The sequence below is a fragment of the Chiloscyllium plagiosum genome, unplaced genomic scaffold, assembly GCF_037043375.1.
Source record: "Chiloscyllium plagiosum isolate Xiang-an unplaced genomic scaffold, Cpla_swu_hap1 HiC_scaffold_6, whole genome shotgun sequence".
NCBI classification, from domain to species: Eukaryota; Metazoa; Chordata; class Chondrichthyes; order Orectolobiformes; family Hemiscylliidae; genus Chiloscyllium; species Chiloscyllium plagiosum.
In genome coordinates, this window is record NW_028270144.1 from 68,904 (window position 1) to 93,760 (window position 24,857).

Genomic DNA, 24,857 nt, shown 5'->3' on the forward strand with positions numbered 1-24,857 from the left:
TGCTGGATGACTAAAGAAATTGAGGGTTTGGTTAAGAAAAAGAAGGAAGCATATGTCAGGAAAAGACAGGATAGATCGAGTGAATCCTTAGAAGAGTATAAAGAAAGTAGGAGTATACTTAAAAGGGAAATCAGGAGGGCAAAACGGGGACATGAGATAGCTTTGGCAAATACAATTAAGGAGAATCCAAAGGGTCAATACAAATATATTAAGGACAAAAGGGTAACTAGGGAGAGAATAGGGCCCCTCAAAGATCAGCAAGGCGGCCTTTGTGTGGAGCCACAGAAAATGGGGGAGATACTAAATGAATATTTTGCATCAGTATTTACTGTGGAAAAGGATATGGAAGATATAGACTATAGGGAAATAGATGGTGACATCTTGCAAAATGTCCAGATTACAGAGGAGGAAGTGCTGGATGTCTTGAAACAGTTAAAAGTGGATAAATCCCCAGGACCTGATCAGGTGTACCCGAGAACTCTGTGGGAAGCTAGAGAAGTGATTGCTGGGCCTCTTGCTGAGATATTTGTATCATCGATAGTCACAGGTGAGGTGCCAGAAGACTGAAGATTGGCAAATGTGGTGCCACTGTTTAAGAAAGGCGATAAAGACAAGCCTGGGAACTATAGACCAGTGAGCCTGACCTTGGTGGTGGGCAATTTGTTGGAGGGCATCCTGAGGGACAGGATGTACATGTATTTGGAAAGGCAAGGACTGATTCGGGATAGTCAACATGGCTTTGTGCGTGGGGAATCATGTCTCACAAACTTGATTGAGTTTTTTGAAGAAGTATCAAAGAAGATTGATGAGGGCAGAACAGTAGATGTGATCTATATGGACTTCAGTAAGGCGTTCGACAAGGTTCCCCATGGGAGACTGATTAGCATGGAATACAGAGAGAACTAGCCATTTGGATACAGAACTGGCTCAAAGGTAGAAGACAGAGGGTGGTGGTGGAGGATCGTTTTTCAGACTGGAGGCCTGTGGCCAGTGGAGTGCCACAAGGATAGGTGCTGGGCCCTCTACTTTTCATCATTTACATAGATGATTTGGATGTGAGCATAAGAGGTACAGTTACTAAGTTTGCAGATGACACCAAAATTGGAGGTGTAGTGGACAGTGAATTACAACAGGATCTGGACCAGATGGTAAAAACAATGACTGCAGATGCTGGAAACCAGATTCTGGATCAGTGGTGCTGGAAGAGCACAGCAATTCAGGCAGCATCCGACGAGCAGCAAAATCGACGTTTCGGGCAAAAGCCCTTATCAGGAATAAAGGCAGAGAGCCTGAAGCGTGGAGAGATAAGCTAGAGGAGGGTGAGGGTTGGGAGAAAGTAGCATAGAGTACAATAGGTGAGTGGGGGAGGAGATGAAGGTGATAGGTCAGGGAGGAGAGGGTGGAGTGGATCGGTGGAAAAGGAGCTGGGCAGGTCGGACAAGTCCGGACAGGTCAAGGGGACAGTGCGGGCTGGAGGTTTGGAACTAGGGTGAGGTGGGGGAAGGGGAAATGAGGAAGCTGTTGAAGTCCACATTGATGCCCTGGGGTTGAAGTGTTCCGAGGCGGAAGATGAGGCGTTCTTCCTCCAGGCATCTGGTGGTGAGGGAGCGGCGGTGAAGGAGGCCCAGGACCTCCATATCCTCGGCAGAGTGGGAGGGGGAATTGAAATGTTGGGCCACAGGGCGGTTTGTTTGATTGGTGCGGGTGTCTCCGAGATGTTCCCTAAAGCGCTCTGCTAGGAGGCGCCCAGTCTCCCCAATGTACAGGAGACCGCATCGGGAGCAACGGATACAATAAATGATATTAGTGGATGTGCAGGTAAAACTTTGATGGATGTGGAAGGCTCCTTTAGGGCCTTGGATAGAGGTGAGGGAGGAGGTGTGGGCACAGGTTTTACAGTTCCTGCGGTGGCAGGGGAAAGTGCCAGGATGGGAGGGTGGGTCGTAGGGGGGCGTGGACCTGGCCAGGTAGGCCTCCTTCTTTAGAGACCGGAATTTCCCTTCCCACGTGGTTAAAGATGCCCTCCAACGCATCTCGTCCACATCCCGCACCTCCGCCCTCAGACCCCACCCCTCCAACCGTAACAAGGACAGAACGCCCCTGGTGCTCACCTTCCATCCTTCGCATAAACCAAATCATCCGCCGACATTTCTGCCACCTCCAAAAAGACCCACCACCAGGGATATATTTCCCTCCCCACCCCTTTCCGCCTTCCGCAAAGACTGTTCCCTCCGTGACTACCTGGTCAGGTCCACGCCCCCCTACGACCCACCCTCCCATCCTGGCACTTTCCCCTGCCACCGCAGGAACTGTAAAACCTGCGCCCACACCTGCTCCCTCACCTCTATCCAAGGCCCTAAAGGAGCCTTCCACATCCATCAAAGTTTTACCTGCACATCCACTAATATCATTTATTGTATCCGTTGCTCCCGATGCGGTCTCCTCTACATTGGGGAGACTGGGCGCCTCCTAGCAGAGCGCTTTAGGGAACATCTCCGAGACATCCGCACCAATCCACCAAACCGCCCTGTGGCCCAACATTTCAACTCCCCCTCCCACTCTGCCGAGGACATGGAGGTCCTGGGCCTCCTTCACCGCTGCTCCCTCACCACCAGACGCCTGGAGGAAGAATGCCTCATCTTCCGCCTCGGAACACTTCAACCCCAGGGCATCAATGTGGACTTCAACAGCTTCCTCATTTCCCCTTCCCCCATCTCATCCTAGTTTCAAACTTCCAGCCCGCACTGTCCCCTTGACCTGTCCGGACTTGTCCGACCTGCCTAGCTCCTTTTCCACCTATCCACTCCACTCTCTCCTCCCTGACCTATCACCTTCATCTCCTCCCCCACTCACCTATTGTACTCTATGCTACTTTCTCCCCACCCCCACCCTCACCCTCCTCTAGCTTATCTCTCCACGCTTCAGGGTCTCTGCCTTTATTCCTGATGAAGGGCTTTTGCCCGAAACGTCGATTTTGCTGCTCGTCGGATGCTGCCTGAATTGCTGTGCTCTTCCAGCACCACTGATCCAGAATCTGGACCAGATGGGCCAATGGGCTGAGGAGTGGCAGATAGAGTTTAATTCAGATAAATGCGAGGTGCTGCATTTTGGGAAAGCAAATCTTAGCAGGACATATACACTTAATGGTAAGGTCCTAGGGAGTGCTGCTGAACAAAGAGATCTTGGAGTGCAGGTTCATAGCTCCTTGAAAGTGGAGTCGCAGGTAGATAGGATAGTGAAGAAGGCGTTTGGTATACTTTCCTTTATTGGTCAGAGTATTGAGTACAGGAGTTGGGAGGTCATGTTGCGGCTGTACAGGACATTGGTTAGGCCACTGTTGGAATATTGCGTGCATTTCTAGTCTCCTTCCTATCGGAAAGGGTTCAGAAAATATTTGCAAGGGCGTTGCCAGGGTTGGAGAATCTGAGCTACAGGGAGAGGCTGAACAGGCTGGAGCTGTTTTCCCTGGAGCGTCGGAGGCTGAGGGGTGATCTTATTGAGGTTTACAAAATGATGAGGGGCATGGATAGGATAAATAGACAAAGTCTTTTCCCTGGGGTTGTGAGTCCAGAACTAGAGGGCATAGGTTTAGGGTGAGAGGGAAAAGATATAAAAGAGGGGCAACTTTTTCACGCAGAGGGTAGTACGTGTATGGAATGAGCTGCCAGAGGATGTGGTGAAGGCTAGTACAACTGCAACATTTAAGAGGCATCTAGATGGGTATATGAATAGGAAGGGTTTGGAGGGATATGGGCCGGGTGCTGGCAGGTGGGACTAGATTGGGTTGGGATATCTGGTTGGCATGGACGTGTTGGACCGAATGGTCTGTTTCCGTGCTGTACATCTCTATGACTCTATCAGCATTAGTCAGGTGTAAATATAGGACAATAGAATAGGGAATGGGTCTGGGAGGGTCGGTGTGGACTTGTTGGGCCGAAGGGCTTGTTTCTACACAATAGGGATTCTGAGTTCTAAGTAATGTCACATTACTTATCAAACATTACTTTGGAGCAATCAACAATAAAATGGTTGAGAGTGTAGTACTGGAAAAGCACAGCAGGTCAGGCATCATCCGAGGAGCAGGAAAATCGACATTTCGGGCCGGAGCCCTCCAGCATCTGCAGACCTCACTTTCGCCCAATAAAATAGTCGAGTCTGCACGCAATACCTCTATGATGATTTTGAGTCCGCGATCATCATAAAGGGTGACTAAAAAGTAAGAATTTTAATTCAAAATAATTTTACTAAATTATGCAAATAATGTCTCTGGCTGTCCTAGGCAGCATTCTTCTGCCTTGAACGGTATCTTTCTCAAATACATTTCCATCATGGGCCAATGGAGATTCAGAAACTGAAACATCTGGTCTAGGTGGCCATCGCCTTTCAACTGTCGTTACTCTCCATACATCTTTCTTAAGGCTGAATTTCAAAAAGTCTCCTGCTGAACAGGATCCTTTATTCATTGGCTGTCGAGTCTAATTCATCAAACTAGCTCTGGTCATATTTTGGGCTGATTTTATAAATGGCGATCTCTCTTTGTGACCACAGCACATTTCCTCACCCCTTTTGCTTTCAGGTCACAGTCGGAGAATTTTGCTATCACTCCTTCAGTCAGTAAAGTTCATTACCTCACTGAACATCATCTTGAGCTCAAGGCCAATGCTTACCTCAAATTGTTAAGACATCCTCTAATTTAGGGATTAGTTTCAGAATGCAATATTTCACAAATAAAAACTGAAATTGTTGGAGAAACTCAGCATGATATTCAGAATCTTAAAAAGGTCACTGGACTCAAAACGTTAACTGTTTCTTCTCTAAATGGATACTGCCGGCTCTGTTGAGTTTCTCCAGCAATTCCTGTTTTTCGTACCGTTTTCCAGCATCTGCTGTTCTTAGTTCATTTCAGTATTTCGAAGTCCTTTCCCTTCTGAGTATTTCAGCACTTCAACTCACGTTTGCTGCCCCAATCTCCGATGTTTTGGTCAACGTTACCTTTCTCTGTCCCCAATTGACTTTTCTTCACGACCTTTTCCCTCCCACGATCTCTCGGAAACTTGCTGTGCACGTGATTGTTTAACCCAGCAGAACCTTAGGTCCTGTTGAAACACTGATCGAGGACGGAACTAAAGTATTCCCTAATATGGATAGGAATAGTGACTACAGATGTTTCAATATCAAATTGCAAACCTTTGGTTTAAAAAATGTGAATATTGCTAGGCTGGATTACTGAATAAACAAAATATTCGTCCGCGTAATGGGAAGCGTAGTTTTCAATGCTGGAGAGAAGCAGCGTATTAGCTTGATGGTTTTGGAGGCCTAATTTCTTGTCCTTGCCTTTATGTGGCACCGAGCTTTGAAGAGCCACAATCAGCAGCTCTTGGACAATGGAGACGCTATATTGAAAGACAGAGAGAGGCATGGTCAGCGTGTATTCTCGTCCCGACATGACAAATGAAACTGATATGAATATATTGGTCTACACGTAGATGAACTTTGCAATGTTATAACTGTTAACGCTATATTCTCGTTTAAACGGATACACTTTAAAAGATAATACGATCACCAAAGTCCTAAAACATAATTCGCCAAGTTACTATAATATCGAGCACTGTAAATAAACGTCACCTGCATGTAGAGGGTTGAAGTTCCTAAATATGATGAAATACAGAGTACACAAAATACAAAATTCAAAGTGCAAAGTATGAATCTGATAAAAAAAACCCTCCCCTTACAAGAATGTGAACTGGTGGGCTAGTTCTGCGTGAGATTAGGCGGAAGTGTTGTGTAGTGGGCGGTACTGGTAGTGGTGCGGACACACAGGACTTAGCGACAGCTCTGACAGAAATAGCCGAGAAGGATGACGGCATTTACACACATTGGGCTCTCGGCTTTCCTGCCGCTTTGAGCATCGCCAAAAAGAAACTCGAACCGTCTCGCTTTCAGGATTGCCCGCCAGAACGGGACAAAAGAAACAAGCCCAGGTTCGGCTTTGTGTTGGCAGTGTCTACTTTTGGCAGCGCTGCTCTGGATCGCTGCGTTTGGAACTTTCACCGGGTCCGAGTCGAGCAGACGGCGGGCGGAGGTTCGATCCCAGGCTCCAGCGGCAATGGGGCTCCCCACTCTGGAGTTTACCGATTGCTCCCTGGATAGCCCCGACTTCAGGGATCGTCTGAAAGCGCATGAGATCGAGCTGGAGCGGACCAACAAATTCATTAAGGAACTGATAAAAGACGGGCTTCTGCTGATTAATGCATTGAAAAGTAAGTGGATTGATTTTTTAAAAAATCGTTCGACTTTAAGACTGTGGGAAAGTTTGAATGAAAAGGGGAGAGCGCTCCTTGTGGCTGTCGTTAGTACATCCACTGAAATTGACTTGAATCTTTCGAGGCTTGAGTAAATGTTTTCTAGGAATAAAATAAGCAACCTTTAGTCTGATCAATTTATAATTGTCATGTGACAAAATTTGTTATTGTTTGTAGGAATAATTGGAAAGCAACCATTCAGAGTTACGGTTGATTGTAGATAAGATGGAGGTTATTAATAAACTAGTTCAGATCTAGCGAGGATAAGGCTGAAAGTTACATCCACTCGTCCGGCATTTCAAGAGAGTAGCCGATGACTAGGGAGAGTTGATAACAAATAATGCTACTTTTACCTGCAAAAAAATCGCGGGAGCGTTAAAACCTGAACGACAGGAAACATTTTGGTTTTTTTTACTGGAAGATGTATTAGGAAAGCATCTAGAAAATACAAGAAATAATATTAAATACTGTTTGTAAAGGGAAAGTGGTGCTTTATCTTTTATGTTTTTTTGTATAAGTAACAGGCATGTTACTCATTGATGCATGTAGACTTGCAAATAGTACAACATAGTAGAATCATAATCAAGATTAGAGTATGTGGAAATGGAATAAACAGTGGATAACAAAATTGGCTAAAAACAGTTAATTAAGCTGGGAGAAGGTGAGAGGTGTTAATCTATAAAAAGAGCAGGTGCTTGGATCGCTGTTCATTATTTGCATAATTTTGTTCATGAATCAAAGTGTAACATCAAAATTTATGGTTAATATCAAAATGGGGAAGACTGACTATGTCACAATATACTTGCAGAATCAGTGTGAGTTTGGGACAGGAACTTTTATGTAGAGACAGTGTGAGGTGGTGGATCTGGGACAATAAGAATACAAGACTAAGGGGCAGAAGTAGGCCATTTGGCCCATCAAATCTGCCTCACTATCCAGTGAGATCATGATTGATTTGCTAATCCTTAACTCCACTTTCCTGCCTTTTCCCATTAATTTTTGATCCCCTTTCTGATTAATTATATACAGGCTCAGATAGATTTTTTAATGACCCAGATTGTAAAGCCTCTGTGGTAAAGAATTCCACAGATTCACGACCCTTTTGAGAGAAGAGATTCCTCCCTATCCCTATCCTAATAGAGTGATTTCCTTCCTCTGAGGTTACACCCTCTGGTTCTAGAGTTCCCTCAAGCCGAAATGACCTTTCCATATCTACCCTGTCAGGACCTCTAAGTATCTTATGTTTCAGTAGCGTTGCCACTCATTCTTCTAAACTGCAGTCAGTACAAGCCCAACCTTTTCAACCTCTCCTCACAAGAAACTTCCTCCATGCTTGGAATCAGCCTAGTGAACCATCTCTGAAAAATAATAAGGGGACCAAAACTGCTCATATTGTTCTGTGTTTTTTAATGTGCCTTGCTTAGTTTTGGTAAAGACTTCCTTTTTTTATACTCTATTTCATTTTAATAGCTTTTTGCATCTGCTTTAATTTGCTGTCCAGTGATTGTATAAGACATCTGGATGAAATGTATGATTTTGCATGAAATTGTCTGAGTGATCTATTTCTGGATTTAGATATAATCAAGTTCATGAGGCTTAATCCACACTCAACCAGCAGTTGATGCCTGATATTCATAAGAATGGACTGTTCTTGAAACTGGTTGTCCTTTGCAGCATAGTTCACCAAATTGTTAAATATCTGAATTGAACTCTCTTGACCTTTTTCTACAGCCACAAACTTGAATTTGCAGTATTATTCAATAACATCCTACATTGGTCTTTCTTCATAGTTTGGTATTTAAGTGGAATGTCTTCATATCACTCACACTGAAGACACTTCATCAGTGTACTTCATTGAGAGGTTGAGATAACAATCTCCAACAAGAGAGAGTCTAACCATTGTCCCTTGACATTCAATGGCATTACTATCAGCACCATCAATCAACCATAGCAGGCTCAATGATCAGAGTATTGAAAAAGATCTTTGCAGTGCATGATTTTCAGAAGAATTTGTATTGAATGATGGACATCAGTTCCTGAATGAGGATTTCAGGAAGTTAACTTAGGGTTCAAGCATGAACAGGGTGACACTTTCATTCACAATTGATGGAAAGACAGAAAAATTCAGACTGGAAACTCTGACCTGGAAATACATCCCCATTCCTTCAGTGTCACTGAGTCAATATCTTAAAGTTCCCTCCCTAAGGGCATTGTGGGTGTACCTACAGCACATGGACTGCAGCGGTTCAAGAAGGCAGCTCAACCCCCAACTTCTCAAGGGGCAATTAGGGACAGGCAATAAATACAGGCCCAGCCAGCGACACAGATATCGATGAGTAAAAATTTTAAAAAGTCATTGGTGTACATGTTGAGGCCTGGAGTTTTGCAGATAAAATATTTCTGACCTACTTATACTTATTCTGCAGTTTAAGAATGAGGAGGCAGAGAAGAAATGGGTGATTACCAGGCAGTCAAGGAGGAGTGGGCAGGTAGGACAGGGCCCAGCCAGCAACACCCACATCTCATGAATGAATGAAAACTAAAATGCTGCTGCATCACACTCTGTGACTTTGGCAATTTTTTTGAGTTGTCCTGTCTTCACTTGCGACCTGTTGAAAATTCTATGCACTAATCTTAGAACTATTTCAATATTCAAAGTTTGTGAGAAGATTTGTAGCTCGGGTGCTCATTGTTGTGGTTGTTTTCGCCGAGCTGGGAATTTGTGTTGCAGACGTTTCGTCCCCTGTCTAGGTGACATTTGTAGAAATGCCGGAGGAAAGATCACAGAAGCGCTTCACAGGAGGCTCCCAAGCACTGAGGATGTCACCTAGACAGGGGACGAAACGTCTGCAACACAAATTCCCAGCTCGGCGAACAGAACCACAACAACTATTTCAATATCCTGCATAACCGAGAGCTGGTTCCAAGCATCACTTGGAGTCATAGAACATAGAACATTACAGAGCAGTACAGGCCCTTCAGCCCTTGATGTTGCGCCGACCTATGAATCCAATCTGAAGCCCATCTAACCTGCACTATTCCATTCTCATCCATATGCCTATCCAATGACCATTTAAATGCCCGTAAAGTTGGCGAGTCTACAACTGTTGCAGGCAGTGTGTTCCACGCCCCTACTCTCTCTGAGTATAGAAACTATCTCCGACATCTCTCCTCTATCTATCACCCTCAATTTGAAGCTATGCCCCCTCATGCAAGCCATCACCATCCGAAGAAAAAGGCTGTCACTGTCCACCCGACCTAACCCTCTGATTATCTCATATGTCTCAATTAAGTCACCTCTCAACCTTCTTCTCTCTAATGAAAACAGACTCAAGTCCCTCAACCTTTTCTCATAAGACTTTCCCTCCAGACCAGGCAACCTCCGAATAAATCTCCTCTGAACTCTTTCCAAAGCTTTCACGTCTTCCCCTAATGCAGTGGCCAGAACTGCATGCAATACTCCAAATGTGACTTCATCAGAGTTTCGTACAGCTGCAACATGACCCCGTGGTTCTGAAACTCAATCCCTTAAAAGCTTACACAACATGTGCATTCTTAACAGCCCTATCAATCTGGATGGCAACTTGGAGGGATGGACACTGAGATCTCTCTGCTTATCTACACTTCCAAGAATCTTACCATTCGCTCAGTACTCTGCATTCCTGTTACTCCTTCCAAAGTGAATCACCTCACACCTTTCTGCACTAAACTCCATTTGCCTCCTCTCAGCCCAGCTCTGCAGCCTATCTATTTCCCTCTGTAACCTACAACATCCTTTAGCACTGTCCACAACTCCACCAACCTTAGTGTCGTCTGCAAATTTACCAACCTATCCTTCCTGAAGAAGGGCTTATGCCCGAAACGTCGATTCTCCTATTCCTTGGATGCTGCCTGACCTACTGCGCTTTTCCAGCAACACATTTTTAAGCTCTGATCTCCAGCATCTGCAGTCCTCACTTTCTCCCAACCTATCCTTCTACACCCTCATCCAGGTCATTTATAAAAATGACAAACAGCAGTGACCCCAAAACAGATCCTTGAGGATGAACATTCCCATCTACCATCTCCCTCTGTCTTCTTTCAGTCAGCTAATTTCTGATCCAAACTGTTAAATCACCCTCAATCCCATGCCTCTGTATTTTGTGCAATAGCCTACCATGGGGAACCTTCTCAAATGCCTTACTGAAATCCATATACAGTACACCACATCAACGGCTTTACTCTCATCCACCTGTTTGGTCACCTTCTCAAAGAACTCAATAACATTTGTGAGGCACGACTCACCCTTCCAAAACCATGCTGACTATCCCATATCAACTTATTCCTATCGAGATGATTATATGCGTATGTGCCAGAAGGCATTTTATGCGTATGTGAGAAACCTGAGAATGATGAGAACGAGGGTAGGTCCGATCAAGGACAGTAGTGGGAGACTGTGTATTGAGTCGGAAGAGATAGGAGAGGTCTTGAACAAGTACTTCTCTTCAGTATTTACGAATGAGAGGGACCGTATTGTAGAAGAGGAGAGTGTGAAATGGACTGGTAAGCTAGAAGAGATACTTGTTAGGAAGGAAGATGTATTGGACATTTTGAACAACTTGAGGATAGACAAGTCTCCCGGGCCTGACGGGATATATCCTAGGATTATGTGGGAAGCAAGAGAGGAAATTGCAGTACCGTTGGCAATGATCTTCTCGTCTTCACTGGCAACGGGGGTGGTACCAGGGGACTGGAGAGTAGCGAATGTTGTGACCCTGTTCAAAAAAGGGAATAGGGATAACCCCGGGAATTACAGGCCTGTTAGTCTTACTTCTGTGGTAGGCAAAGTAATGGAAAGGGTACTGAGGGATAGGATTTATGAGTATCTGGAAAGACACTGCTTGATTAGGGACAGCCAGCACGGATTTGTGAAGGGTAGGTCTTGCCTTACAAGTCTTATTGAATTCTTCGAGGAGGTGACCAAGCATGTGGATGAGGGTAGAGCAGTGGATGTAGTGTACATGGATTTTAGTAAGGCATTTGATAAGGTTCCCCATGGTAGGCTTATGCGGAAAGTCAGGAGGCATGGGATAGAGGGAAATTTGGCCAATTGGATAGAAAACTGGCTAACCGGTCGAAGTCAGAGAGTGGTGGTAGATGGTAAATATTCAGCCTGGAGCCCAGTTACAAGTGGAGTTCCGCAGGGATCAGTTCTGGGTCCTCTGCTGTTTGTAATTTTTATTAATGACTTAGATGAGGGAGTCGAAGGGTGGGTCAGTAAATTTGCAGATGATACGAAGATAGGTGGAGTTGTGGACAGTGAGGAGGGCTGTTGTCGGCTGCAGAGGGACTTAGATATGATGCAGAGCTGGGCTGAGGAGTGGCAGATGGAGTTCAACCCTGCCAAGTGTGAGGTTGTCCATTTTGGAAGAACAAATAAGAATGCGGAATACAGGGTTAATGGTAGGGTTCTTAGTCAGGTGGAGGAACAGAGGGATCTTGGGGTCTATGTACATAGATCTTTGAAGGTTGCCACTCCGGTGGATAGAGTTTGTAAGAAGGCCTATGGAGTATTATCGTTCATTAGCAGAGGGATTGAATTCAAGAGTCGTGAAGTGATGTTGCAGCTGTACAGGACTTTGGTTAGGCCACAGTTGGAGTACTGTGTGCAGTTCTGGTCGCCTCACTTTAGGAAAGATGTGGAAGCTTTGGAGAGGGTGCAGAGAAGATTTACCAGGATGTTGCCTGGAATGGAGAGGAAGTCATACGAGGATAGGTTGAGAGTTCTCGGCCTTTTCTCGTTGGAACGGCGAAGGATGAGGGGTGACTTGATAGAGGTTTATAAGATGATCAGAGGAATAGATAGAGTAGACAGTCAGAAACTTTTTCCCTGGGTACAACAGAGTGTTACAAGGGGACATAAATTTAAGGTGAAGGGTGGAAGGTATAGGGGAGATGTCAGGGGTGGGTTCTTTACCCAGAGAGTGGTGGGGGCATGGAATGCGCTGCCCGTGGGAGTGGTAGAGTCGGAATCATTGGCGACCTTTAAGCGGCATTTGGATAGGTACATGGATGGGTACTTAATCTAGGTTAGAAGTTCGGCACAACGTCGTGGGCCGAAGGGCCTGTTCTGTGCTGTATTGTTCTATGTTCTATGTTCTAAATCCTGTCTCTTATAACCTTTACCAACGCTTTACCCACGACCAAAGTAAGGCTCACTGGTCTGTAATTACCAGGGTTGTCTCTACTCCCTTTCTTGAACAAGGGAACAACATTTACTTTCCTCCAGTTTTCTGGCACTACTCCTGTAGACATTGACGACATAAAGATCAAAGCCAAAGGCTCTGCAATCTCCTCCCTTACTTCCCAGAGAATCCTAGGATAAATCCCATACAGCCCAAGGGATTTATCTATTTTTACACTTTCCAGAATTTTAACACCGCCTCCTTGTGAACCTCAATCCCACCTAGTCTAGTAGTCTATTTCTCAGTATACTCCTCGACAACGTTGTCTTTTTCCAGTGTGAATACTGCCGAAAAATATTCATTTAGCACTTCTCCATCTCCTCTGTCTTCACACTAGAGATGTACAGCATGAAAACAGACCCTTTAGTCCAACTCATCCGTGCCGACCAAATTAATCTGGTCCTATTTCTCAGCAGTTGGCCCATATTCCTCCAAACATTTCCTATTCATGTACCCATCCAGATGCCTTTTACATGTTGTAATTGTACCAGCCTCCATCACGTCCTCTGACAGCTCATTCCTTTTAAATGTTTCCCTTCTCACTCTAAACCTATGCCCTCTAGTTCTGGACTCCTCACCCCAGGAATGAGCTTGTCTGTGTCCCTTATGATTTTAAAGCCTTTGGTAAGGTTACTTACTCCAAGATTTGTTCTGTGAATTTGATTTCACATTTCAACATTGCTGCTGTTTCATTTTTCTTTTCCAACCATAATAGAAGATCTGTGTGATGTAAACCACCATTTTTTTCAAAATGAAAGTTTCTGCTAACTAATTGCTTGACTGCTGTACAATGCTGTTACAAACAGTTTCAAAATTGTTGCAATAACAATCTTGGTTAAAAAGATTCACTGAAATGTCTGTACTTCTGTCAGATATTAGTGTGTGAAAATTAATTTTGCTCAATTGACCCAAAAACTGATTCTCTGTGACAAAGTTAATTCACTCTACAAGTTCAAATAACTCTTGCTTAACCAGCTATCAGTAATTGTTGTATATTTTGGATTAGTGGTGCTGGAAGAGCACAGCAGTTCAGGCAGCATCGAAGGAGCAGCAAAATCGACGTTTCGGGCAAATGCCCTTCATCAGGAATAAAGGATGCTGCCTGAACTGCTGTGCTCTTCCAGCACCATTAATCCAAAATCTGGTTTCCAGCATCTGCAGTCATTGTTTTTACCTAGTAATTGTTGTATAACTTTTCTACATGAATGCGAATGTCTCACATCAAAAGCATAGATGCATTAATCTTTATTGCAATTATGACATTATCACTTAGAACTTCCACCTTATCCTAACTGGTTCTTTTGTGCTCTTTAAACTCTACCTTCCTCCCACGATCTCCTGGTGCTTCGGTAATCATTTGTGAAATTCCATTTTCTTTGTGGTTTTGTAACCTACTAATAAAATCCATGTGCATATGATTTTTTGGTTCAAATGCCACTTCACGTAGGCCAATATCCATCCATAACACTTTGTTCCAGTACTGACCTTGCCTTCAGCATTTGCTTTGGTGCAAATAGTGTATAAGGTATTGGATGTGAAGCTGGAAAAGCACAGCAGGTCAGACAGCATCCGAGGAGCAGCAAAGTCAATGTTTCAGACCGAAATCCTTCATTAAGATGGGGGAGGGGTGGGAAACCAAAAGTAAATAGTGGGAGGAGGTTGGGGCTGTGGAAAGGGTAGTTGGGATGGTGATAGGTGGATGCAGATAGGTCAATGGAAAGGGTGGGCAGAGTGGGAAGGGTCGAATCACATTAACCCCGACTTGCATCCATTTAACACCATGCTACCTACTCTGATCCCAGCCTCCCCATTTATTTCTGGGCTGCCCTTATGTTTCCAAGTGTATAAGACATTGTCAGTTTCATGAAAATTGAAAGTGTCAAGTATTTTTCTCTCCTGTTTATGTATTGAAGACAGCAGTTTGATGATCTTGGAAAGCCACTCCTCTTTGAATTCCACACTGGATTACTTTGAATGGAATTTGAAGACTCATTTGCTTTTGACATCAAGAAATAATAATAGTTGCATGTGCAGAAGATGGTGTGCATGCACACAGCTTACAGGGAACACTGGTTGCTGCTAGAAAGTCATAGCTGATGCTGCTGATAAACAATGACTGTACACTTGCGAATACAAGAATGTATTTATGATGAACTTTTAACCATACTATCTATGTGCCCTTAGAAGGTGGTCTTATTCCTTTCCCTCACACTAAATCTTGGTGTAGATCTGCAGTTGGTAGCTAGGATGGAGAGAGCCTGCCCTACCCTGGAGCCTGTGCACCTCGGAACTTCACTGAGCACCAGCGGATAATAAATGTGCTGGACCTGATTTGCCATGGAAACCACCAACCTGTCTGTGGAGGTATCCAGATGCTGGCATGCTGAAGGTAGTGTGGTGCAAACAGCATTGATGGAGTCTTCCAACCTTTTGAGTCAGTTTTCCCATTGCCTTCAAGAAACCAATCTGCTGTTCCTGTGTGTGCTTTTACATTTGTGTAAAGTTTTGATGAAGAGCTTATGCTCAAAACGTCAGCTCTCCAGCTCCTCGGATGCTGCCTGACTGGCTGTGCTTTTCCAGTGCCACACTTTTTGACTCTGCATCTGCAGTTCTCACTTTCTCCTAAAGTTGTGAATAACTGACTCCATGCATTATACTCCTGCTTGGGGCTGAGGAGGTAGCTGAACTTAAGCGATCTTCAGAGTGCTGATGATCACTATTATGTGTTCCAAACTCTAATCTAGCTTTTAAAAAAAACACTGAGGTGTTAGTATCTGAGCTGGTGGAGGGTACAGGAGACAGAGTTGCTGGTACATGGATCTATGGCTGCTTCCTCCGAGATGAAAGAGGAGATATCTTGTAGCCTGCCCTTGAGACTGTGGAGACTGTGCAAATGCCACTCAAGCCTGTAAGAATTAAAAGTTGTGAACGAGTCATGAAAAAGAGGGTGGAAGTTTGACTATATTAAGAATGCATTTTCAGTTGTGATAATGGAAGAACAGCACAACAATGGATAACAATGGTTGCTGAGACTTGGAGGTTTCAGCACAAAGACATGAGCAGTCATGGTCCTCATTTTCCAGTGCCTGAATCATCTCTTCAAAGGCTGTGGGGAACTGAATGTCAAGTACCCACCGCCCATCTTGGCTCTCTCTGCCTTACAGTGGGCTCTTTTTCTGAATGAAACCAAGGGAGTGACTGAGAGAGATGGAAGTGGCTGGCACAGCTCTTGCTGTGGGAGGAAGGTGCTAATATGACCTGTCTGAATAAGAGAGAGCATGGAGGCCTTTCAGGTTTATAGCCTTGGAGATGAAAGGGCAAGAATGAGGGAGGGAAAATGTTGAAGGCAACAATTAGAGTGGTAGGCCATGAGCCTTGGAGGGAGTTTGGTGCAATAGCAGAGAATAGTGGTGGCACTTACCCTCAAGGAGTTAAGAAGGCCATTCACCTTCTTACTGCATTGTTGGACATTCCTCTGGGCAATGGCAACAGCATTGACTGGATTGCAATCTTGGACCAAACTTGTAGAGTTTGGTGGCACGTTCTCATCTGTTAGTTCTGGAAGAAGATGTCACCTCCCCCTTTCACCAGAATCTCCAGAACCACATCTGCAAAACATAAGACTGTAGTATATAAGTGCAGAATTGGCCATTTAGCCCATCAAATCTGTTCTGTTGTATGATCATGTCTGATATGTTTCTCAACCCTGTTCTTCGGCTCCCCCCCTCATAACCTTGATTCCTTTTTTAATCAAGAACATATCTATCACTGTTTTAAGTACATTCAATGACTTGGCCTCCACAGTCCTCTGCGGCAATGACTACCACAGGTTAAGTACCCTCTAGCTGAAGATATTCCTCCTCATCTCAGTTCTAAAGCATTGGCCCTTCATATGAGGCTGTGCCTTGGCTCCTAGTCTCTCCTCCTAGTGGAAACATCTTCTCTACAACCTCTCTTTCCAAGCCTTTCAGTATTCTGTAAACTTCAATCACATCCCCCATCATCCTTCTAAATTCCAGTGCAGACCCAGAGTCCTCAACTGCTCATGTGACAAACTCTTCATCCCTAGGGTCATTGTTGGAAACCTCCTCCAGACCACCTTCAATACCAGCACATCATTCCTTAGAGACAGGGCTCAAAACTGCTCACAAGATTCCACATGCGGTCTGGTCAGAGTCTTGTACAGCCTCAGCATGACATTCCTGCTCTAGTATTCTATCCCTGTTGAAATGAATGTCAACATTACATTTTCTTTACTGAACCTGTATGTTAACCTTAAGAGGTTCCTGAACTAGAACTCCCAAATCCCTTTGTGCTTCAGATTTCTGAAACGTTTCCCCATTTAAAAATAGTCTACATCCCTCTTCTTGCTGCAAAAATGTATAACTTCAACTTTTCTGTATTTTCTTGCATCTGCCACTTCTTTGCCCGCTCACCTAGCATGTCCAAGTCCTTCTGCAGCCTCCCTGCTACCTCAACACTACTTGTCCCTCCACCTGTCTTTTATGTCATCTGCAAACTCACCAATAATGCTAGAATTTCCTTCATCCTGATCATTAATGTAAAACATGAATAGTTGTCGTCCATGAACCATGTATCTTCAGATTGACAGCGCTTGACCTGCTGCAAAACTGTGTTTTAAACAGTGTATCGGCATCAGAAATCCTGGGAAGTCCTGGCAGTCATGAATATTTATACCTTGGCAAGAGGGAGGCTACAACGAGTGGGTGCATGGTTAATGAAGTTTTGAAAAATACGCAAAACAATACAATAGGTCTCTTTACAAGAAATCCTACATGAAATATGATAAGTTTAACATTTGGGACTGAATTTTACCAAAAGCCATCACTGTCAGTCATACAAATGGAATTTGTACCTAGTTGGTACTGTGTAATATGTCATCTTGTTTAAGAGTCCTTTATCTTTAGATTGCCAGGTGGTTAACCTCTACCACATTAGACCAAACAGGATCAGTCAACCCCTACTATGATGGTGGCAGCAAATCTACCAGATGGATCTTATACCATGAAGAGCTGCAGTAAGGATTCATTTTAAACAATGGAAAAGCATTACTAATAATTTGGAGCAACACAGAGGAAGTTTCTTTTAAATTTGAGTCTAAGTACCTGAAGCAAAGCTTTTAGTTTGAGCACAAAATCTTTCAGTGAAGCTGAACAACTTTGTTTCACTGACTCATTACTCAAATGATCTGAAAACGCCTATTCTGGTAATTAGTTTTACTTTAAACATAAACCCAGCTTTCTAATCTTTACTGTGGATGCTACAGTTATAACCTTTACGCAAAATTGTGACAGACTTAATATTAAATGACTGAATTTGGTTCATATAATTCATAATTTTCAGTATAAACAGAGCATTACAAAATGTTTGTTTCCCAGCATGAATGTTGCTGTAGGAAAGACTCAAAATTAATTATGGGCATAGATATTATGTATTTGAATTTTATATTGCCAAATTTTTAGCAAGAAATGTTTTATTGAACAAATTAATAGTATGTCTTGGTGAGTTTGTCGTTTGATTGGACATCTAGTTTTATAACTTTTAAAAAATTAAATTTATAGTGAAAAACAACGTATATTCTGAAAACAAGGCTGTTTTTTTTGTTCTTGAATTTGTAACTTTTTTTTCTTGAAAGGCTGGACTTAATTGTGCTGCACAATATTCACTGAAATAAATTTGCATCATGGGATGTGTCTTTTGATTTTTGGATTTCACCAGTTGGGTAACAGCTGTTGCTGCAAGTTGATTTTGTGAGGTAAATGAAATGAGCAATTAATGAATCAGAATGTTAGCTGCCCTAAACTTGTTTGACAGCCTTCTTCAATACCATAATCACTCTATTACTCTATGACTGACATCCCGTGTCAAGTCCTGGCCTATTCTGAATTTCTGAAGTACTAGGAATTCTTTTCCTATAAGTTTACCATAAGTACTCTGGTTAATTCCACAATTAAAATAAATGTTGTATCCAGAAATATTTTTATTTATCATCTGATATTTCCTGTATTGTGTATAGACACATTTTTTGTTGGTGCAAATTCCACATTTACAAAACAGGAATCAATCACAGCAGAAGAGATGGCAAAGATACAAATTAAAAACAAGGAAGTTAGGCAAAAGAAAATATGAAAGAATTGGATTCTGGAGTAATTAACAGATGAGCAAACAGCAAAATATACCAAGAAAAAGGACAGTTAAAGGGAAAGAATGAAATTGCTCCAAAAATGCAATGAACCACTGCCACAAATATTTAAATAAATGTTAATTTTGTTCATAGAAATGCCTGTATTGTTTTGTAATTCCCAGAAAAGCCTTTTTTCAAAGTAGTTACTTTTGTTTGTGAGGAATGGTAATACAGTGGCAGTTACTTCACTAGTAATCTGAGCGTCAGACTAAAACTCCAGTGGTCAATGATCAAAACCCAACTTGGCACACACCTTGTATTTCCCTTGGAGGAATAAGAAGTATTCAATAAACCTGGAATTAACAAATGAAGTTGCTGGATTGTCACAAAAACTGCAGGGAAAAAAATCTGATTTCACCTGGCCTGTGACTCCTGACTCAATGTAGTTGACTTTTAACTATCTTCTGGCAAGGCCAGGCTAGCCATATCATTTGTATCTTAGTGCTACGTAACAGTTAAGAAGAATGAAACCATATGGAAACCCAGCATTTACCTTACACTGGAAACCTCAGGTTGCATACAACTTGGTGAAGATCTGCTGGAAAATGAGGTCGGAGAAGTAGTAATAGGGCATCAAGAAATGGCGGAGAAACTGAATCGGTACTTTGTATCAGTCTTCACAGTGGAAGACACTTGTAGCATACCAGAACTTCAGGAATTGGGGGCTAATGTGAGTGTAGCAGCCATCACTAAGGAGAAGATGCCGGGAAGCTGAAAGATCTGAAAGTGGATAAATCACCTGGACTGGATTGTCTACACCCCAGAGTCCCGAAGGAGATATCTGAAGAGATTGTATAGGCATTGATGGTGATCTTTCAGGAAGCACTGGAGTCAGACAGGGTCTCAGAGGACCATGCTGTGTGGGTGACACGGTGGCTCAGTGGTTAGCACCACTGCCTCACAGTGCCAGGGACCCGCATTCAATTCCAGCCTCAGGCGACTGTCTCTGTGGAGTTTGCACATTCTCCCTGTGTCCATGTGGGTTTGGTATCCTCCCACAATCCAAAGATGTGCAGGTCAAGTGAATTTGCCATGCTAAATTGCCCATAGTGTTCAGGGATGTGTAAGTTCTGTGCATTAGGCAGGGTAAAACCAAGGACTGCAGATGCTGGAAACCAGATTCTAGATTAGTGTGGTGCTGGAAAAGCACAGCAGTTCAGGCAGCATCCGAGGAACGGGAAAATCGACGTTTCGGGCAAAAGGATGAAGGGCTATTCCTGATGAAGGGCTTTTGCCCGAAACGCTGATTTTCCTGCTCTTCGGATGCTGCCTGAACTGCTGTGTTTTACCAGCACCACTCTAATCTAGCATTAGGCAGGGGAAAATGTAGAGTATTAGGGGAATGAGTCTAGGTGAGTTACTCTTCAGAGAGTTGTTGTGGACTTGTTGGGCCAAAACAACCTGTTTCGACACAATAGAGTTTCTATGATTAACAATCTGGAGGAAGGAACTTTCAGCATTGTTTCAAAGTTTGCAGATAACACAAAGATTTGTGGAGGGACAGATAGTGTTGAGAAAGCAGAGTGGCTGCAGAAGGACTTGGACATGCTCGGAAAGTGGCAAAGAAATGGCAGTGGACATACAGTCTGCGGGAGTGTGAGGTTATGCATGTTGGTAAAAAGAATAGAAGTGTAGACTATTTTCCAATAGGGAAAGGCATTGTAAATCTGAAACAGAAAGTGTAGTTAATTCAGGAGTCTCTGAAGATTAACATGCAGGTTCAGTTGGCAATTAGGAAAGTAAATGTAATGTTAGCATTCATTTCAAGGGGGCTAGAAAACAAGAGCTGTTGAAAGAAGCTGTATGAGGCTCTGATCGGACTACATTTGGAATATTATGAGCGGTTTTGGCCCTGTATATGAAGGGATATGCTGATGTTGGAAGGGGTGCAGAGAAGTTTTACAAAGACGATCCTGCAAATGAAAGGTGATAACAATGACCCTTGTGATATGAGGGTTTGTACTTGAAGGAGTTAGAAGGATAAATGGGAGCTTCTCGCTGAAACTTCCAGAATGCCATTAAGAGAGACCAGGACCTGAGGGCATAGATTTCCTGAAGGGACTTTAGAACTGTGAAGAGGAGGAATTACTTTAGCCAGAGGTGGTGAATCTATGGAGCTAATTGCCATAAAAGGCTGTAAGTCATTCAGTGTATTTAAGACAGAGATAGGTTTTTGATTAGTAAGGAGATAAAGAGTTATATGAGAAGGCAGTAGAATGGGATTGAGAAATGTATCAGCCATGACTGAATGGTGGAGTAGACTTGATGGGCTGAATGGCCTAATTCTGTTCCTAGATCTTACAATTTTATGGTCTTATCCTGCCCAGTAGTTCCTGTGTTCACATAATTCTTAGGCCAAAATTGTGTTGATGTTAGGTGAACTGCCCTGCAGGCTGAGCAGGTAAAAGCCTATGTTGCCCCACCCACAAAATCATATCTTACCAACTATGTCTCAAATTCCTCCATAACCATCCCCAAGCAGAACAGACTTACTGATTACCCTGGTAATTAATCAGTGTTGCTCCTTATTGAATAGTACTTGGAAGAAGCACTGAGGGTTGCAATATTACACAGTGTTCTCCTGGTTGAAGGACTCTGTGACCACCACCTGTATTACCTCAATTCCAGCTTTTGATTCATTCATCCATATTTCGGTATTCTGTTGATGGTATTGCTACACGGTCCTAAACTTCAGGGCACTATATACCAACTTTCTGTTTTAATTCAAAAGAAAACACATATTTTACACTGCAACAAAACAATCTATTCAGGAGTGGCAGAAAAAATATTTTAAAAGTTAGAAAAAAGAAAGCAAAGGTTCTCTAGCTGATCCATTGGTGCTATAAAATAACTGTGTTAATGAAAGAGGAGTTCACATGTAGTGGATAGGATGCATTGGTTAAATTTGCAAATAGAGCTAATGTTGGGTGGCTGAAGCCTCACCTTATTATGTGCGGTGAAGAAGTTGTTGTGGTTGATGTTATAATCTACTTGAAGACTTATCTCTTGAGACAACATGCGAGGAGAAGACTGCATTTGGAACCAATCTTATAAAATTCCTTTGATCATAATAACAGAATGGACGTTGTGATAGGAGCCAAGGTCAGGTGGTTTCATATGCGTGACCCTGTTGGCTGTTTCCAAAAAAATCACAAACCATAACCTTTGTTAGCTGTAAAATAAGAATTACTGTTTTGCTGCCATTGCACGTTTAAGGATTTTATAGACTTTTAATTACTTTTATTCAATGTTATCTGGTTTTATTGTACTGTTTTATTTGTAATGCATTCTTTAAGGTTGAATGTTTATAATTCCGTGTGTTGTGTAATTTTTATCATTCCTTTAATTTTAATTTATACTCAATAAAGATTAGATTTTAATCATTTACGTGTGGATGGTGTATTAGAAAAGAATTGTGCATCTGATTAACTTGGGTTGAGAAAGTGTCTAAGGTATGAGCAGGTAGGGAAAGTTTTGAGTTGCAAAGGCAAGTTTTGAGTTGCAGTAGGAGAGGGACTCCCTGAGATTCTTTACCCAATCAATTTGAATGTTACCTCACCTGGATGCTGCTTCCTGTAAGTGACTATATAATTCATTAAGAATTTGCTGTTCGATTGAAGACTGAGAACCCATGTCCCTGTGCTCATGGGTGATCGCTCTCTCTCCCTCCGGGTGTGGAATAAAGATGAAGGAGGTAAAACTATACTGGGTCTCTGAGCGTTTTGCTTCGACTGAGTTGGGAATGGGATGACAATAGGGTCCGTTGAAACATTGAAACTCGTGGGCCTGCTTTTGAGAAGCCATTCCTGAAGAAGGGCTTATGCCTGAAACGTCAATTTTCCTGCTCCTTGGATGCTGCCTGACCTGCTGTGTTTTTCCAGCTCCACATTTTTCAACTTTGCTTTTGAGAAGAGTTTACTTCTCATTTTTCTTTGACTAATTTTTCATTGTGGATGAGTCACTTAAAAATTTGAAAAATATGTACACATCACACAATGAGTTTGATTGTAGCATGTGGAATCCTGTCACAAAATAAAACCCAGAAATTGCTGGAAAAATTCAGCAGGTCTTGTAACATCTGTGCAGAGAAAGCAGAGATAACATTTCACGTCCAATGACCCTTCTTCAGAACTGAGTAGATAGGAAAAGGTTCGTATTTACATAGATGATAGGGTGGGGGAGGGGGAAAGGTGTAAACAATAGGTGCCCAAAAAGAGAACAAAACAGTTGGACAGACAAAGCTTGGAGAATGAATACCTGCTAACAGCCGCTAGTAGGTGACAATGTGTTGTGTGTGGTAGCAGCTCATGTGATGACAAGGCTTGGTGTGTGGGGGGTTAAGGTAAGGACATGGGAGAAGATGCTCTGCCCTAAAATGATTGAACTTGATATTGAGTCCAAAAAGCAGCAAGGTTTTCCAGTGGAAAATGAGTGTTAGCTTCACTGACCACTGCAGCAAGCCTGAGACTGCGATGTTGGCCAGGGTTCACGGTAGTGTGTTGAAGTGGCAGGCATCTGGAAACTCAGGGTCATTTTTGGTTCAGGCTCAAAACATAGGTGTTCTGCAAATTAGCCACCCAACCTCCCCATAATTTCCCAATGTTGAGGAGGCCACATTGTGAGCAGCGAATGCAGTAGATTAGATTAATTGAAGTGCAGGTAAATCGCTGCTTTAACTGGAAGGTGTGTCTGGAACCTTGGATAAGAAAGTCAGAGCTAAAAAATGTGTTGCTGGAAAAGCGCAGCAGGTCAGGCAGCATTCAAGGAGCAGGAGAATCGACGTTTCGGGCATAAGCCCTTCTTCAGGTCGATTCTCCTGCTCCTTGGATGCTGCCTGACCTGCTGCGCTTTTCCAGCAACACATTTTTCAGCTCTGATCTCCAGCATCTGCAGTCCTCATTTTCTCCTAGTAAAGACAGAGGAAATAAAAGGGCTGGCTCCATTTGTCAAGAGGTGTGAAGGAGGAGCGGAGGATTGCTGGGAAGGTGAGTAAAACTGTTTAAAATACTTACCTCAGGCATTGGGGCCTCCATTTGTCGAGAGGTGCGAGGGAGGAGTAGAGGACTGCTAGGAAGGTGAGTAAAAACCAACATTTTTTTAACAGAGCGGCGAGGAGAGAGGGTGGACAGAAACAAGGGCTGCTGGGAAGTTTTTAAGGGGGTGAGATCTAAACCCGGGACCCTACACGTAGGGCCTTCCTCGCACCCACCTCCTCTAACCTTACTAAGAATTTGTAAACTCGATAAGTTTTTAGGTTTCTCATTTATTTTACTTTTCTACTCTTCCTTTGTTTAGTCCTAAGTGGGCTTTCAGAGTAGCGGGATATGGATGTTAGGGCAGTTACATGTTCCTCCTGCAGAATGTGGCAGGTGAGAGACACTACACATGTCTCTGCCGACCACATCTGCAGAAAGTGCACCCTATTCCAGCTCCTTGAAAATCAAGTTATGACACTGGAGCTGGAGCTGGATGAAGTACGGATCATCCGGGAGAAATTGAGAGGATGTACAGGGAGGTGGTCACTCCCCAGACACAGGATAAGGACAGCTGGGTTACAGTCAAGGGGAGGAAAGGAAACCAACAGATAGGGCAGGGATCCCCTGTGGCCATTCCCCTCAGCAATAAGTATACCGTTTTGGATACTGCTGGTCGGGACGGCCTACCAGGGGAAGCCATAGTTGTCAGGTCTCTGGCACTGTGGCTCAGAAGGGAAGGGAAGAGGATAAAAAAGCGCTAGTGGTAGGGGACTCAATAGTTAGACGGATTGACAGGAGATTTTGTGGTCAGGAACGGGACTCCTGGAAGATATGGTGCCTCCCTGGTGCCAGGGTCTGGGATGTCACTGGTCGGGTTTACAGGAATCTGAAGGGGGAGGATGAGCAGCCAGAAATCGTGGTATATATTAGCACCAATGATATAGCCAGGAAAGGGACTGAGGATCTGAAAAGTGACTACAGAGAGCTAGGTTGGAAGCTGAAGAGCAGGACGTGTAGTGTAGTGATCTCTGGTTTGCTACCAGTGCCACGAGATGGTGAGGAACAGTGAATGCAGCTTAGCATGTGGCTGTGAGGCTGGTGCAGGAGGGAGGGCTTCAGATACTTAGACCATTGGGATGCCTTCTGGGGA

General features: G+C 43.4%; 1 protein-coding gene and 1 long non-coding RNA gene across 3 annotated transcripts in view; one reads left to right on the forward strand and one right to left on the reverse strand.

Annotated features, from left to right (window-relative positions):
- LOC148149695 (uncharacterized) overlaps nucleotides 1-5,768 on the reverse strand; it is a 40,310-nt gene extending 34,542 nt beyond the window's left edge. The window contains exons 1-2 of the long non-coding RNA XR_015757376.1: nucleotides 5,626-5,768; nucleotides 4,871-5,393 (exon numbers count right to left, since the gene is read on the reverse strand). This is a non-coding gene — a long non-coding RNA (uncharacterized LOC148149695). The remainder of the gene's footprint in view (nucleotides 1-4,870; nucleotides 5,394-5,625) is intronic.
- Nucleotides 5,769-5,861: 93 nt separating this feature from the next.
- The window catches only part of arhgap42a (Rho GTPase activating protein 42a), a 381,038-nt gene continuing 362,042 nt past the window's right edge, over nucleotides 5,862-24,857 (forward strand). The window contains exon 1 of one of the 2 annotated variants that reach the window (XM_043698407.2): nucleotides 5,862-6,260. In XM_043698407.2, coding sequence (XP_043554342.1) covers nucleotides 6,107-6,260 — 154 coding nt within the window. In that variant the 5' untranslated portion in view covers nucleotides 5,862-6,106. The remainder of the gene's footprint in view (nucleotides 6,261-24,857) is intronic. The other variant, XM_043698409.2, reaches the window with a different exon arrangement.